Below are 17222 nucleotides of genomic sequence, written 5' to 3'. Positions count from 1 at the left end.
CCTGCTGCCCTTTCTAGACTGGCCCATTTAAACATTTTCTCCTCTTCCACTTCATGGACCTGGCTTTTAAATCTCTATTAAGCTGCTTTCCTGAGATTTAAGACCTTTCTACTGCCATAGTCTCTTCAGCATCAACATCTAAAATTAAATTTTAATGCTGAGTCTCCAGAGTCTTAATCAGCCTGTTAACACTAGCTGTATACAAAGACAAACTAGTCCAAAATCATGTAATCATTATCCAATATAGTTAAAATAGGCACTTTATCAAGTTATTTCTTCGTGGGCATGAACTGACCAAACCTAGTTCAAGACCACTGCAGATGTCAAATGTCATATGTTAATATGTTGGCAGATACCTGTGGGCAAGGCTACAATTTTCAGTCTTTCAACCTCATTACCTGAGGCAGTAAGCAAGGAAAAATCAGCCACAAGTCATGGGAATAGAAAATTCAGCAAAAGGTGAGCAAGGAATGGTAAGAAACATGGAGGTCTACACCTATACTCTATGACACGCAAAGAGCCAAAATAATTTTTGTCTTGACAAAAATTTAGAAAGGAAGAAAAAGTAAGAGATAGAGTTCTTTTGGGGCTTGAGCTCTGCTTCTCCATACAGAGGGCTCTGATGGCTGGGGGCTGTTTGCCCATGAATGCACATACACTTCATTTGTCTTCCTTATGCCCTTCAAAACCAGTGATGTGGTCTGGGCAAATATGGCTATTCTTGCCTTTGCTGAAAGCAGAAATCTTGCAATCCTTACAGTACTCCAATCTTGTCCAGAAATTACAGTTTTGAAGTAGACAAAGATCATAAAATACCCACATTCATTCATGTCTCTTTTCTACACAGTGATTTTACTTATTTTACTTCAAGAAACAGCAAGAATCAGATGGAAAATACAAAAGTAGGGCACTGTAAGCAGCCTCAACTCATATTCCCTGTTTTTCTCTACTGAAATGTATCAAACAGCTTTATTTCTTAATGTGGTGAATCTTTCTCATTAATAAAGGATGAAAATGCGTATCTGCATCATTTAACATATTCTATATTTCTAACTGCATGTCCCTCAAAAGACTCTTCTGTTTCTGACCCCTCTGGAGCAGCATTCAGGTAACTTGGTCAGAAAGGTGCTGAGCAGCAGAGGCTGCAGTGCCTGTGAAGTGCAGCTTTACAGGATGAATTCAGTTTTGTCTGACTTGTCCTTAGAAACCTTCAGTGATGGATGGTGCAGCACGCCCAGGCAGCCTCCATCCCTCCTCACACATCCTCGTAACAAGTTTTTCCTAATCTTGCTTTTGAGATTTCCTACAGACACTGACAGTTGCTTCTCTGTGGATGCAAGGAATGCCTAAGCACTGCCCTTGCAGCATCCTGACCAACACCTGCCCTCTAATTCATCACAAGAAAATGTGACAAATGTTTTGTGTTGCTCATGACTTCTCTTCAGGGCTGTAACACCACCATAGCTTTGTCACTGATGTAACATGGCAAAAGATGAAAATTAGGCCTTTCATTTTACATCATCACAACATCTCTGAAAGTCCCAGCTCAGGAGGACACCTTTCATACCAGGCCCTGGAAACACTGAGGTTACTCTGAGGTTAACCTTTCATACCTAGCAGCGGTTGGCTTTTTGCAGGGCCGGCACAAATTCTTTTTCCACTATCACTGATAAAAAAATTGCTGCCCTCCCTTAACACCACGTTTTCTGCCATGAGAATATAAAGGCTGTGCCTGGCCTTGCTGCCAGCTGGCTGCTCCCAAACCTTGCTATGCTGTGGCTGAGTGGCTGTGCTCCCAGGGACTATCCCAGCTTCCTCAGACAGAGGCTGCAAAAGCCTGGCAGGAGCTCAGCTGGATGTACAGACACTCCTTTCCCCAAAGCAAGATAAAACAAAGGTACTGATCAGTGGTGTCCTACCTGCACTGGGGAGACACTGGCCCTGGTTCTCCCAGAGCTTAGAACTCTTCCTATTTCTTTTCCTTTCACCACATGATAATGTCTTTTGTTTTTACAACATAATTTGTTTGTTGTGGTGGTTTTTTTATTCATTACCATCTTGAAGAGGTCTGGCCACTCATACAAATCCTCATTTTTCTGCAGGTATAGAATTTACCTTGATTGCCTCATTAAGGTGTCCATTCTTGACTTAAAGCCTCTATACAAATCACATTAAAAGTACATGCTGAAAATTTCCTAAGTCTGTGGGACTTACAGTCAAGATAAGCAAGCACAGTAGTACAATTTATGGATTTCCAATCAAAATGCATGCAAACAACTCAAAGCACATTGGCCTTCCTTATGCAAAAGGTACACTGGTAATAATGGTTTAGACATAGAGAGTTAAAGATAGTAGGGAGAGGACCTCATTTTTCCATGCAACGCATTAATAAATAACATTAAAATTATTTTACTTTAAAAATAACTGAATGCAGTTTGCTCCTGCTATTTTAAAAACCTTTTTATTCCTCCTCCTCTCTCTCAAGCTCTAACCAGTTATTTACAGACGAGCTTCTGCTTCTAGACAAATTCTTTTGTCTAGGAATATTAGAGATCAACAACTTCCACTGATGTCATTACCACAACAAATCTCAAGAAAGAGTCTAGAAATGTGTTTCTTCTTTTCCAGAGGCACATACAGCTTTCAGAATGCTTTCTCACATTGAGTTCATATTGATTCAGACATCCTTCATTCCTCTGTATCATTTCTAAATCACAGAAATGACATCAAAGAAACTGAAAGCGTCTGACTTTTATCACCAAAATAAATTCTGATTTAATGTACCCTTTCCAATACTTAGGCACAAAAGGATACATGATTAGAGCATAGTGGAGCTAACAGAATACCCATCATGCCTTGTTAACTGAGGATGCATGGTATAGATCCAGGTAAAATTTGAACTTTGTAGCTTTTGTGGGTTTAATTTAGACCCTTGGGGCTACATATGCATTGAAGGCTGGACACATACCATCCATTATTGTTAAAAGTAGCTGCAAACAAAATCAATGATGTTTAACAGAGAAAATGAACTTTATCTGATTTCATTTCTGATTTAAAAAAACTCCAATAATCCTAGCCCACAGTTTAAATAAAATGTCCTGAAAATGACAGACACTTCATTTTTGCTTTAAAGGCGTGATTCTGAAACAAGCAGAGCTGTCTGACAATGATTAAAAAAGCCCAAAACACCATCACTTAAGCACATGGGAATGTGACTGCAACCAGTAGGGCTGCTTATACCCACTGGGATAAGTATGTGCTCAAATGCTTTCATGGACTGGGACCAGAAACCAGTAGAATCAACCCCAAAGACCTAATTTTGAGCACAGACACGTGTACAGATTTTAGGTGGGTTTTGTAAGAGAGAGTGTTATTAAATTTGTTTGACAGATCCCTATTTAAGATGCAGATTTACACACCAGATGCCTGCCTGAAGCTGAATATTTCAGGGGGAAAAAAAATCAAAATGGTTAGATCATTTCTGAGAAAAAACATAATTTGATCTGACATAACCTAATTTCTGAGGGTTTTAATTTGTAAACTTAAGCTGTACCCCCTCACACTTCTCCATAAGTAAAATAGAATGGGAGATACCTTAGTGTCCTATTTGTGCTATGGGTTTATCATATGCGTGTTCATACCATAGTTTGAAAACATCCACTATTTTAAATTTTATAAGCATTTTAGTGATAAAATTAAACTCTAGGAGTAAAAATATTTTTTTAGATTTATATATACAAATTTGATCTCCAGAATAATATGCATTATATTTTCACTGTTCCCTGTTAAGGATGAGACTTAACCACCTCCTTTCTATAACATTCATTCATTAAGCCTAAAAATGTCTGGAGTTGCCTGATGCAAATAATACAAACAAACCTATGAAATGTGCTTTTTAATTAAAAGCTCACTTTATGATCTGTTGATGTGAAATAAGCAGCAGCCAGACTGTTAAATCTGACAATACTGAATTGGCACTTTGTCTGTGGCACAGATTTCCCACTTATCTGCATGCTTTAAGTGCTGCGCTGGACAGAAAAGAAATGAGAGTCAGTCTTCTGACCCAAACCCACAGGGACCTGGGCAAACCCCCGGCATATCAGGGGGCTCACTTTGATGAGATGTTACAGCAGAATAATGAAGAACTGGACCCCATTTGCATTCAATAGAAATAGACACCAACTCCGTGGCAATTATTTCACATGAGACGATGTTCTGGTATCCTAAAAAAGCCCTGCAAAACCCAGCAAATGCTGAGGAAGGCGAGCTGTATGCAGGTCAGCCTCCTGCAAGGGTCTGCCCAATTTGGCTCACTATCAATGGAAGAACTTCTTTTTTTTTTGCCACCGGATCCGCTCAAAATGGGTTTGTTAGAGGCAGGGATTGTTTCAATGAGCTTGGGCTGCAGCGTGAACTTCAGTAAGATTCCCCGAAAGGCAGGGGGTGATTTTTTGTTTGGCTGTGGCAATGGTGCTTTTGACTCAAGGTGGAGGAGGAGCAGACCCTCTGTCAATGATAGTGCCAGGCTCTGCTGGTAGCTGCACACACACTCAACACACAGGCAATAGGAAATGCTTCACCTTGCCATGCATGAGAAGGCGTATGGTAAGAGTGACATTGAGACCTCCTTCAGACACTTTTCCGTCCTTCGTGTTCATCCTGGCCTTGTATCTTCAATACTTGAAAGTAGCTTCGTTTTTTTTTTTTTTTCTTCTATTCACTTAATCAACCTAAAGGGAAAAAAAAAAGAAAAAGTACCATTGAGTGGCTGAAGCTACTCTGAACTGAGGATATCATGTTGTACAAACCAATTAACATTCCTTCCTTTGATTTTCTGGACTACAGTTTAGTGCTGAAAAGGCTCCTTTGATTATTATCCCTCCCCATCCAACTCTTTAGCCCTTCACCAATTACAAGATAAACTCCCTTTTGAAACCTTTAAAATTTTCTTAACTTCCTGTATTTCAAAGTTGAAAGTATAGAGCACAGCAGAGTGAAGTACAACGTTTTCTTCTGAAGAGCACTTTGTTAACCTCTGCAGTGTGCATATGCTACATACATATATCTATACATGCATTTTTTTTACACGTGCCTGGTGCTGTTTTTATTTCTCTCCTTGTTACTACATCTTTCTCTTTTTGCTCTTGCAGAAGAGATATTTTTGTTTTCTCTCCAGCTAGAGAGAAATTAATTCTGAGCCTAAACACTGATCCCTGCCAGCAACAGCAGATGACACATTATCAAAGACATCTGAATAACTAAGAGCCACTTGCTATTGTAAATCTGGGCACTGTCTGACTTTGTTTTTGTCTATGAGGCCCAGAGGTGGCTCAGTCCCTCAAAGGCCAAAGCTGAGCCTCAACCCTAAGTGGAAGGAAGATTTTTCTTAATTCCTAATGACAAATTGCAGATTTCCAGTCATTTACAAAGCCATAAATATCCTAAAATGCTAATGAAAGCTGCAAGGGCTGGCTTTGAAGGGATAAACAAGCTGCATTATGAGTTTATTAATGCAAGGACATTTATCAGCACAAACAAAAATGGGAGCAGGAAGGAATATTACCAAGGGCAGACAAATTCTGTAGTAGAAAAGGCTTAGTGACTCCTTATTTAGTTTTGTCCTTTTCAGGCTTATCTTAGAAAGCATAAAACCCTTAGACATTATGCCTCTCAGTAACCATCCCTTTTTTGTTACCCATCCCCTGTAACGACCCTATTAGCTTTGCATCTTCGGGCTTCCCAAATATCTACCTTGCATTATATATAAACAGGGCACTGGCTAATGACCACTCCTAGGGACACCCATTTTGTGTTTTGGAGTGGCAGGCTGCTCTCCCCTTGCCAAGATTGCTCAGGCATGGGCCTAAACAATTGGAAGGGCCTATGGGATCATTCTCCTAAAAAGTCTGGAGGAAGTATTGTGAGGCTGTTTCACCATTTGATTAAGCTCTATCCTAAGAGGCACCAAGCACTTTACTAGACCAAAGTGAAGCCCACATTGGCTGAACATGTTATGTGTGAGAGACATCAACAGCAATTCTTAAAGAAAGAGCCCAAGAAAAGTGTGGAGTGACTGCTGTTGGACTTGCTGAGCTGCCAGCAATCAGTGATTCTTGACACCCTGGGAGACTGCCTCCAGACCTGCATTTCCCATAGCCATTGCTGGACAGCTTCATGAATTTGTTTAGTGCCTTCTTGAATCCATACATCTGGTCTCCAAAAGTGGTGGTCTCACACATTTAATATTAGTGTGGAAAAATGTTCTCCACTCTATGTAGCTTAAATTTGCTCACTGATATTTCCCCTTGTTACACATTTTGCCCTTTGTGTGTTATCTGAAGACTGCCACACCGAGTCATTTCTCCGAAGCTGAAACTTCTCATTTCAGCCAGGGCTTGTGAGTGACCAAGCCACTCCTGATGTTTTTGCCCCTGGGAAATACACTGGAAGAGTTTTCTCTCAAGACTCTACAGGAATACTAGGGCCACAGAGAGTTCTGGTGCCTTCAGTGACTGCAAGAATAAGTGGCAGACATGCCTAAGGAGAGATGAAAAGAAAGAGTGAGAAAGAGCAGCTGAAACTCCTCATTCCACCTTCCTCATTTCCCCTAACCCAGCATGGACTAAGAGTATTTAGTACCATGTCCTCCACCACCCAGATCACAGCTGCTGATATAAATCCATTTATTTCACATTTCTAGGCTTATCCCTTATGCTACATATTCCCTAGCACACTAGAGAAAGGGAAACAAGAATCCAGGTGCCTGGGTGAGAAGGCAGAAAACAGAAGCAGCCTGGCCATGTCTCTGATGCACCATGAGTGCAAGAAGGTGACAGGAAAACGTTCCAAGGCAGATCTCAGGGAATGGCAGAGAAGGGTATCAGCTGTACTCTACTTGTTTAAGATTAGACCAGGACTCAGGGGAAAACCTGCAACTGGAGGACCATGACAGCCCCTTCTGAGAAGTTCAGAGTGTGAAGCAGAGATGACTGCGGTTGTTCCCAGGCTGAGACAGGGATTGGTCTCATGCTGCTCACCTGCTCCTTGCTGAGGGAAATGCCCCAGCTCTGACAGCCCAGCATTTTTTGATCTGTCAAAGATAACCCAAGCAAACCCAAAGTGCCAAACAGGAGCACTTTGGTACATAAACAGCAGCCTAGACCTTGTCATTCTGAACTGCACGAGAGCAACACTGGCCCTTGAGACCTCTAGAAACTGATGGCAGCTTTAGGGCGTGCTTGGAAGATTTCAAGAACAACTGTGTTTCAAGTAGAAGCAAGGTATGTAAGACCTCTGTGGATCAAAATTCAGTGATGAAGGTACAGTTGTGTTTCTAATGAGATGTATTCCCATATGGGAAAAATAATTCCAGACTAGAAACAGGTTTACAGTTACCATGGCCTCTTACTACTGGAATGCCACAGCATCACTTTGGAAAAGAAAAATGGAGGAAAATCTTTACCCCAACAAGAAACCAATCTCCACCCAAGCCTGACCTTTTCCAGATAAAACCTGAAAAAAAATCAGTAGTAAAGGCTAACGCTTTTTGGGTTCTTTTCAAAAACCCAGAGATTAGAAATGAAATTCCACCACAAATATTGTTAAAAAAGCCACAGCTATTTGATTTTATGAAGGATTTTGTCACTGTCCCTCCTCCCAACAAGCTTAAACTCTGGCACCTGGCACTGAGAATCAGAACAGATGTCTGGGGGAGGGCTGGGAGTGTGTGTGCCTGCAAGGAGTTAGGCAGCTGTGTGAGACACAAAAGGAATTAATTCAAAAAGGCAGTCTCACATGCTAAGGAAGAGTATTTAAAAGCTACATATACACCATGAAGAGAGAAGACTTTTTACTATGCCAGGTCAATCACATCTGCCTCAGTTGTCCTGAGAGGGCAAGTATTCTGGGTAAAACATTTACAGCTTTACAAAGTAAACCGACAGTACTGTTAATGACCTGGGTATTTTGGTTTAAAGACAGATTAAAACAAAATGTGTTGTTGTACCTCATTACTTTTAACTTTAAAGGAATTTATTTTTACTTTTAAAGCAAATATGTCTGCAGACAATGTTACAAACATGCTGATCTCTGTGCATGCAGATGTGAGATCATCACATTCAGAAGGAAGAGAATGGCTCCCTCCACAGAGCCACCTACCAGACAGCGAGACATCCATGTATTTATAAACCTACTACTGTCATATACAAGTGCATTGTGAATATTTAATTGGTAAAATAATTTCCCTCTCCTTTGCAAAGTCAGCATTTTGAACAAGTTACTGTGTTCCTGCCCTGTGTGTGTTTCTCTGTGAGCGAACAGGAGGCTGAACACAGGCAGCTTTCCTTTCTCATGCTCTGTGCAGTGAGGTCCTATGACTACCCTGGATGATGGGAGAGCTGAGTCTCAGACTGGAAAAAAAAAATCAGCGTTTCACACTTTTCCTGATGCCAGAGGAAAGTCAGGGGACTCCACAGGTGAGCAGAGAGTACTGTGCAGGGAGGCAGAGTCAGTGGCACAGCTAAATGTTAAGAGTGAGGGTATTTGCATTTTAGCCTGCCTTCAGCAGAGAGCTGGCAGTGACAGGAGGACAGCTGGACAAGATCCTCTTCCTGACCTTGGGACTCTGGACCAGAATGCACAAAGTCCAAGATCTGGGGCTCTGCAGCTCCAGGTAACAAGCAAAAAATATCATGCCCACAGAACAAAGGAAAGTAGCTCACATCAGGTAGTTCCCAGCGAACTGCAGATCTTTACTTCCTTTGGGGCTTTTCCATTGTCCTGCGGACATTTCCATTGCTATTTATCACGTAAAAAGGGAACATTTTTCTTCAGGTAGAAAAATACATCCAAATGCATTTTAAAAACCACAACCTTTTTAAAACTTCAACAAAATGGAGGATTGAGACTGATGTAGAGTCATATGCAAATGCCTGTTATCTGTAAGTATATGTTTCTATACATTTTTAATATTAGCTATCTCAAGCTAGCATATACCCACAGGTCCTTCATGCTCAATATTTATTACACACAATTTTTTAACGTGGCTTTTCTGTAATTGTGGGTAGATTAGGCAAATAAAACAATGAGCAGCTAAGCCACACTTTCATTGGACTACTACAAAACCCCAACACAGTTCTTAGGGATTTCAGTGAATTAATAAAAGCTACAAGATGAACTATAAGCTGAAGGGCAGTGTCACAACCCCCACACATGCACACACATGGAGGTTAGGAATCCTTGTGGCTGAGGGGATAGTGTGAGATGGCTGCCTGAAGCCTGAGACGTGGAAAGCCAACCTCCTGACCCCCTTTCTTCCTACCCCTCAAGCCTGCTAATTCCCTCCAAGAAAATAAGCAGGCCATTGCAGAGGATATGGCTGCACAGTGCTATATAAAAGATATCCATGTAAAGGCAACAACTTCTGGCATGCAGGGTAAGAAAGCAGCAGGCAGGGATGCCAAAGATGAATAAAATCAACATAGTACCAAGGTAGACATCATGCAATTGATCTCTGAGTTTATGTCAAATAAATTATTTGACATCTGTGAATCTGCCAAGAGAGCTACTCATCTCAAAGATCCAGAGGGATGCAAGGGAGAAGTGAGAGAAACAGAGTGTGCACAGGGTGAGGTGGGGTGGAGCTGCACAGTCACAGAGGCGTGTTGAAAGCAAAGAGATGCAGAGAGAAGAGAAAGAGAAAGGCAGGAAGAAAGAGAAAAATTTAGCTTCAGATAGCTGATACAGGGAACAGTGTGAGAAAAATCAATGTGGAAGCAAGAAGCACCTGGAAATATTAAAGGAGGAAGCCTGCTCTGCTGTTAAATCTTGATTTTACAGTTGTTAAATCTGAGGTGTTGGGAAAGAAGAAACTGGCCAGAGCACCCAGCACAGCATTCTCTGTGTTTGGGCCTCAAAATCTCTTGGACCTAATTATGATGCTTCATCACTATGAACTGAAAAATGCAATTATGAAGAAAGCAAGGAAGAATCTACTGATAAAATTGAAAAAAAAAAAAAATTCCAGCTGTTCCACTGGAAGAAAAAAAAAAAGATAAAAGAATGGGGAAATGATAGTGACTGACATTCAGGAGAAGCCACTTCTAATTCACATGAGGATGGTTAAACTCAGTCATATAGTTTCCATGTACCTGTAAGTTTAGAAAAAGATAACTTCTTTTTCTTAAGGGAAACATGAGAAAATCCAGTCTCTCACAGTAAACATGTAATTTTCATAATATAAGGAACTATCCCAAAGGAGGGGTAACTAGGCAGATATCAAGCCATAGAAATAAGGGCATGAAAAAGAAGACCTAAGATATCAGCAGAGTAATGTGAAGATGAACAAACAGATTTATCATGACTTATGGAGAACTGAAAACTGGACAGAAACATGCCACTTATGAAGAAGTAGCTAAGAGTTTCATCTATTTAGCAAGAACTCAATAAAACAGTACTACCAAAAAAAAATAGAAAAAAAAAGATAGCAAGAGTGAATAAAAAAGAACAGAGAAAACTGAAGCACAGGAAGTCATGAAAAGGCTGTAGCTAAGTCATCTTGATCAGAAGACTTCAGGTGGAGGGAGACCTCCCAGGAATTGGAAGAAACACACTGCCAGGGATCGCGATGAGGAGAAACAACCTGTGCTTTCAGCAGAGCACAGTTCTTTGGAGGCAGATTTATGCTACTGACATGATTTTAGTCTTTCATTTAAACTGGAGGGAATACAGGAAGGCATAAGGAATGTAAGAAAATTGCCACAGGACAAGAACTGATGATATTATCAGCAGAGTTGACATATTTGGCCATATAGTAAGGCTTAAAATTAGGAATAAGTTTTCTACCACAGACAGGTTGGTGCCATTAAACAAGGAGATGACTACTTTGCTTACAAGCTCTTTGATAAGCTAGGCAGCTGTTATCTATGGCTCTTCACTTGAAACTAATATCTCTGGATGTCAAAGGACTAAACACTGTAATTACCCAAAAAAAAACCTGGCAAAAGAAAACCACCTCATCCCCCCCCACTGGCCAAAAACCAACAACCACAGCTACAGGTGAAATCCAGAGCAAAAACAGCTCAACTGCAGTTGTCTTAAGTTGTTTCAACAAACATTTTTTTCAAAAATTATTAAAAGAGATAATGATCTGACAATATTTACAGTCTCAGCTGCAGCAAAAGAAGACAACTGGATATTTGCTAAACATACACTTCTTCACTTTCTGTGTCAACTGAAGGACAAAGACATCCACTGTTACTAAACCATATTGTTATGAGGTTACTAAAAAAGCTCAAAGGAAGCCCACAATAACATAACAGTAATAATAATGACAATTCTTCAAAGGATTTTTCTCCCAGTAATAACTACTTGCAAAAGGAGAAATCAGGCTTTGGAGCACTCCAGTTTTGCACAGAAGCCTCACCAGGAGAACCTGATTAATGAACAAAAGCTAAAGAAGCAGGTGCAGTATCAACCTTTCTACTTTATCTCTTCCGTCTCCCAAATTACTAGAGAGGACTCTACACAAAGGAATAAGATTATACATTTTATTCACATCCTTATAATTTATATCCCCAAAATAATTTAATGCTAATCTCTAACACTTTCATGACGAGAACAAGATCTGCAGATCCTGGTTCCCTTAAATTGTTGTATCATGGCCCATTTTAAGTAGGGGGATAGTTGGTATGAATCCAAAATTCCAGAAATGAGAAAATTAATTCTTTGTGTTACCAGAACAAAGCTTGCAGTGGTCAGTGGCACAACGGATTTTTGCTAAAAAGGTAAAATAAGATAAAACAACAGCTCAAGAATGAAATTTAAACACTAGAGAGAAGAAGGATTCAGGAAATTCATAAATTACATGCTTAAGGAGATACAAAAAACACCTAATAAAATTAAGCTGAATATGGGCTACTAAGAGAGCAGTAATTTAAGTACACAAACAGATACAGAAAATACATGTTTGTGGGGGATTTTTCAAGTGGTAAAATATTAGCTCAAAAGTCAAAGGGGATTAAAGAGCAACACATTCTTCCACCAGCTAACAGCCACTAACAAAAAGCAGTTACACAGCTTAGCAGGTCCTGTGCTTTTACCAATTATTGTAAAAATCTCTTTATCTGTCATATGCTAAGCTGTGTAGTTACTACAGATGGTTGGAAGTAGTAGTTTTGCCAAAGATGTGAAACTGATCAAGAAAGAACAGGATGAAAAAATAACAAGACAACTTTTATAGGCAATTGAAAGTATAAAAAATGGCAAGACTCCAGGAATGCTGCCTTTTGAATGTAATTTTATGAAGTATGTGAAGTGACAGTAGTTTTTCCTTGATATGTTTGATGGTGTTTTGCCTGAGGAAGAACCTATCCTATCTATAGAAGAAGCTGCCTTGTGTTCTCCCTGCAGCTGCCTTTGTGTTCTCCCTAAAACGAGAAATGCCCTCACCCTATACAACTGACATCGCATTTGCTGAAGATCACTGCATGCCAAATAATCTTTGAAGAGAAGAGCAAAAGATTAGAGACTTATTTTTTCTATTCTCAACTGATGAATGTTCAGCTACTGAACTTGATGTATATGAATCCTGCTCTTAAAATGGACCACTTTTCCTCATGCTAGTCAAAAAGCATGAGCTTTAGGCAACTACACTGGTTGTTCCTTTTTGATTTATTAAAGGAAGTAAACAGCAACATATTTATTGACTCTTCTGCTAATAATGTTTTTTTGTAAAGCCTTTTGAATAAACAATAAGATGTTGTGGATTTGTTACAGGAAGAAAAATCATAGAAGCACAATAAAGACTATTGTTTTGTTCACAATTTTTCTACTATCAACATTTAATGACAAATTACTTATTTAACATAAATTAATGTCAAAATATTATTCTGTGTGTGAATAGACAGCTACACACTGCCAAAATATTGAAAGTTATCCCATTAGAAAGCATCACATGCCAAACAGGTAATAAATGCTATCAAATGTCTGGAAATGAAGTATCAGGAAATCTAGAAAAGCCACATAATGATATTCAGCAAATGCCAAACAGATGTGGGACCTGATGGAAGTAAATAATGGAATAACACAGTAAAAAATGGAAAACACAGTGATTCTTTTGCCAAAGATATCTTCCATCTTTCTAATTTTTTCCCCTTCTTTCTGCAATTAATGCCCTGGCAGAAATGCAGAGAGCATCTTTACAATTCCCCATGAACTACAAGATGAGCAGCGGAGCGAGCATGCCAATACTTTGTACAAACCCAGCAGCCAACTAGTGCTTCTGCATCTGTACAAAAGCCAGGGAGATAAAAGCTCCTGTAGATAGAAGCTGATATGCTGGACTAATGCAACATAAATGCTTCCACAAGGAAGCTGTGGCAGCTCACTATAAATTACTCTGTACAAATATTCTCCAAAAGGATTTGAGGATGAGCAGGAGGACAGAGCAGAAGGTGCTTTCTTTCCTTTCCTAATGGCAGCAATGAAATGAACTGTAAGCTTCATCACGAACCTGCCAGTTTGCAACATCAGGGAAGACAATTTATGCATATGGTAGACCAGTTATTCACCAGACTCTAAAGCTCTAATCATAGCTTTAAGCATAAAATCAGCTTTAACTGCCACTTTATCCTGTGGCTCCAAACGCTCAAGTAAAGCACCACATTTCTCAGACCTCTGGGATTTTTTATGTTGCTTGTTTCAAATGGAAATTTTGCCTTACTCGCTTATGTTTGACTAAGAAACAGTCACTCCATCTAACTTGGATTAATAATTCCATATGGTGTGAGATAAATCTAATAAAGAAATGTACATGTAAGTCACAGGGAAGGTACAAGTAGCACAAGTAGCCCAAGTGGTCTGTCCAGCACAGAGTTGCTTACAAGAATGGCCTACCATATAAGAAGAGATTTTTGGTCCACACCTATTCCTGAAAAAAATCTATGTTCTGACCTAAACATTGTGAATGTGTGGTATATTTGTTAAATAATCTCTGCCCTCTAAAGTCAAATGCACAATTCTGACATTTCCTCAATAAATAATTTCATTCTGGAATAATGTTTAAATTTTAAATTTACCTTAATATAATTTAAAACAAATAAAGCAATAGCTTTGCTTGTTGATTTAAAAATAAATGTACTTGCGAGAAGCCAGTCAAGCCCAAGTCTCTTTCCCATTTTTTAAAATGTATAAGAGAACAGAGAAATAGACACAGTCTATTTCCAATCTATTTAAAGTAAGATTTATGTACATACATGAAAAAAAAAAAGAGATACGTTTCAACATAGTATGTATATATGTACAGAATATGGTTAAATAATGACAAGCAAGTAAGGTATAATTTTGTACATGACAGATGTGGACAAATTTTAAAACATTATGCACCACATTGCTGGGGTGTAATCTAATAAACAAATATTAAGAACAGAATGATTTTTGAATGAGGTTCTTATCTTCAATAAAAACAGTCTCACAGACATAGAGATCTGTAATTTTCTCTGCCAGTACATATAGGAGTAAGGATAGCTTCTTATTGATCAAAGAAAAAAAATCCTCAAACCAGAAGAATAGTCAAGGAAATACAGAAGCTTCTTTAATAGGAAACATTAACCCATCAAGTATATTCCCACTGGGCACAGAACAAACAGATATTTAAATATATTTGTGGTTTTCTATTTCCATTGGTGTTGAAATTATATCTGTCCTAGAATATATCTTTGTCCAACTTATTTGTAAATTAAATGCTTTCAAGACATATCTGCTTTGACAAAGTCAATTGTTTCACTCAAACCACAAACGTGGTTGCTGGTCAGTGAAATGAGGCTAATAGTAATGATCATACATTTAACTTCATTAAACATAAAAATATTACATATCGATATAACCAAACATCTGACACAAACAAAAATACCACTTTTGACATCACCGTCATGATGTTATTTACAAGGCTGTGATTTGAAAAGCCATTCAAGCTTCCCAGATGAATAAAAGAAATACTTATTTAAAGTAAGGGAAACTCACACAGCCTGTCAGAAAGGGAAGAGGATGAGCTCCAATCCTTCAGTCGCAAGGGGATGGGTACCAGCCTCTGGAGTCTGAGTCAGGCTCCCTCCTGGGATGCCACACTTGTGCTTGCTTGAGGCAAAGAGGGAATTGTCTCAGACACCAGTCCAACAGCAGCACAGCTGTAACAGCTGCAAACATGGCTGAGTGCTGCAAAGACTTCCATCGTTCATAGGGATAAAAGGGGAAAACAAAAAGCAATGTTGCAATGTCCTGCCAGGGTGTTGGAACTGTTGCCTTCAAAAGCCACAACCTGAATATTTAAGTTCTCAGCCACTGATTGTTAGTGAAAACATACAGCATTACACAGATTTCACTGTGAAACTAATGACTATGGAGTAGGTAAGAAAATCCAGTAAGTTCCAGAGCCTCATTTGAAAAAAGATTTAACAAAAAAACCCCACCCAATCAAAAAAACCAAAACTCAGCCCACAATAAATGACTCTTTTATGGGCAGTCAATACTCAGACTAAAGAGCCAAACACGTCCCAAGATTTAAGCCACTTAAATCAATATTTTTGTCACTGATTTAAACCAGGAGAATCTTTAAAGCTCAAAAGCCAGTCTAAGTAATGAAGTATTCAAAACCAAAGAAAAACATAAAATAGTTTATAAGTGACTTAAAAGTGCCAGTTGTAAAGTGAGCCACTATATCTTGCCCTAGCACTGCATTTGGCCCTAGCCATCCATTTTGTTACTTCTGTGAAACTTTTAGAAAGCAAAGAGTCTCTTTTTGAAGAAACAACTGATTTTTTTCACCAAGCTGCTCAGCTGAAACAGTGCTTCATGAAATGTCTGTCATTTTGTCTAACCTTCAGCCTCTTTCTGTACAAACACATGCAAACACATGTACCTGTATATATGTCCATGAATGTAAACAAGCCTCCCCAACACTTTCAACATTTTGAAGAGTTAACAGGGATGTCAAAGTGTCAGGTTCACACAAGTTTCATTGAGACACAGACTAAGAAGGTGCAAGGTCATGGGTCCACTGCAGGCCACTAGGAGCTTCTTCTCCCAGTGATAACCTTGAGTGAGCAAAGTGGAAGAAGGGGACTCTGAAAGTGAACTAATACAATTACTTTAAAAGCTCCCAGATTCAGAGAAATTCCCAAAAAGAGGTGCTTTAAGCAGCCACAGAACACACATTAATTTTTTTTTCCACAGCTGCTCCAGTAGCTTTGTGGCTCATACATAGTCCTGCTACCTTTAACAGATTTTCACAGACATAACTAGTTGTGTCATTTGGTGCTCTACTTCCTTTATGAAAACAAGACAGGACCTTTGCTAATGTGAATGATTTGATGGTGCCCTTCTTACCTTCCCACCTTTGGCTTGGGACCACAAAGTGATCCATTAGCTCATTCAAAAGAAAAAAGTAAAGGTCAAGAGAAGATAATTGCTGACTTATTGCAGAAATGCCAGAGATATACTGCAGATATACACCCAGGAGTGGGTTACTAATAAACAAACAAATAAACAAACAAATAAATAAATAAAGAACTCTCTGTAAAATAAAATTTTAAAAAAAAAGCATTACTAACGTTTTGGTACTGTCTACATCAGTAACTAGAAGAAGGTATTACCGTCACATTAATGACTGTCACTTGGACGGACTGCAGACACTAAAAAGAGAAGAGCTCAAATAGGAGCAGAAAGATAATAATCCAAAAAGTAACACAGTGGGAAAAAAGTGACAATAAATCTACAATACAAACAATAATACAAATACAACAACTGAGAAACACAGTTCTTAAAAATGAGTCACATCTGGAAGGCCCTGATGATACAAAAGACCTGCGGATGACCCAGGCTACAAATTAAAGATTTAAAACTTGTACTTTGAAGCAGGGGAATAGGAAGCATCTATTTTCTCACAACCAACTCCAATGTTATATTTGCACCAGGACAATCCATAACTAAAGCAACCAAAAAACCCAATCCAATGCAATCCAAAAACACAATCACAAACAAGAGAAAAAATGAAAAAAGAAAAAGGAGCTCATTAACAGGAGAAAAGAGAAAAACCTACTTACTAAAACTGACAGAAAGATGGAGGTGGACGTTAGCTACTGTTCAGTCTAATGTAAAGGAAACAGAGGCAAATGAACCCATGAAGTCTTATTAATCTCCAGTCTCCAAGATTTTGTACATTTTCTGTT

The 17222-nt window shown here is 39.0% G+C and overlaps 1 protein-coding gene across 15 annotated transcripts in view; it reads right to left on the bottom strand.

Moving 5' to 3' along the window:
* The window catches only part of LOC136563103 (poly(rC)-binding protein 3-like), a 500444-nt gene that overhangs the window by 56525 nt on the left and 426697 nt on the right, over window positions 1-17222 (bottom strand). For all 15 annotated transcript variants that reach the window (XM_066560312.1, XM_066560287.1, XM_066560296.1 and 12 more), the window contains one exon: window positions 4581-4730. In XM_066560312.1, the coding sequence (XP_066416409.1) occupies window positions 4581-4658 (78 nt within the window). In that variant the 5' untranslated portion in view covers window positions 4659-4730. The remainder of the gene's footprint in view (window positions 1-4580; window positions 4731-17222) is intronic.

The sequence above is a fragment of the Molothrus aeneus genome, chromosome 1 (assembly GCF_037042795.1).
Source record: "Molothrus aeneus isolate 106 chromosome 1, BPBGC_Maene_1.0, whole genome shotgun sequence".
Taxonomy (NCBI): domain Eukaryota; kingdom Metazoa; phylum Chordata; class Aves; order Passeriformes; family Icteridae; genus Molothrus; species Molothrus aeneus.
Note: the sequence above shows the minus strand (reverse complement) of the source record. Positions and strands in the feature narration are given on the sequence as shown.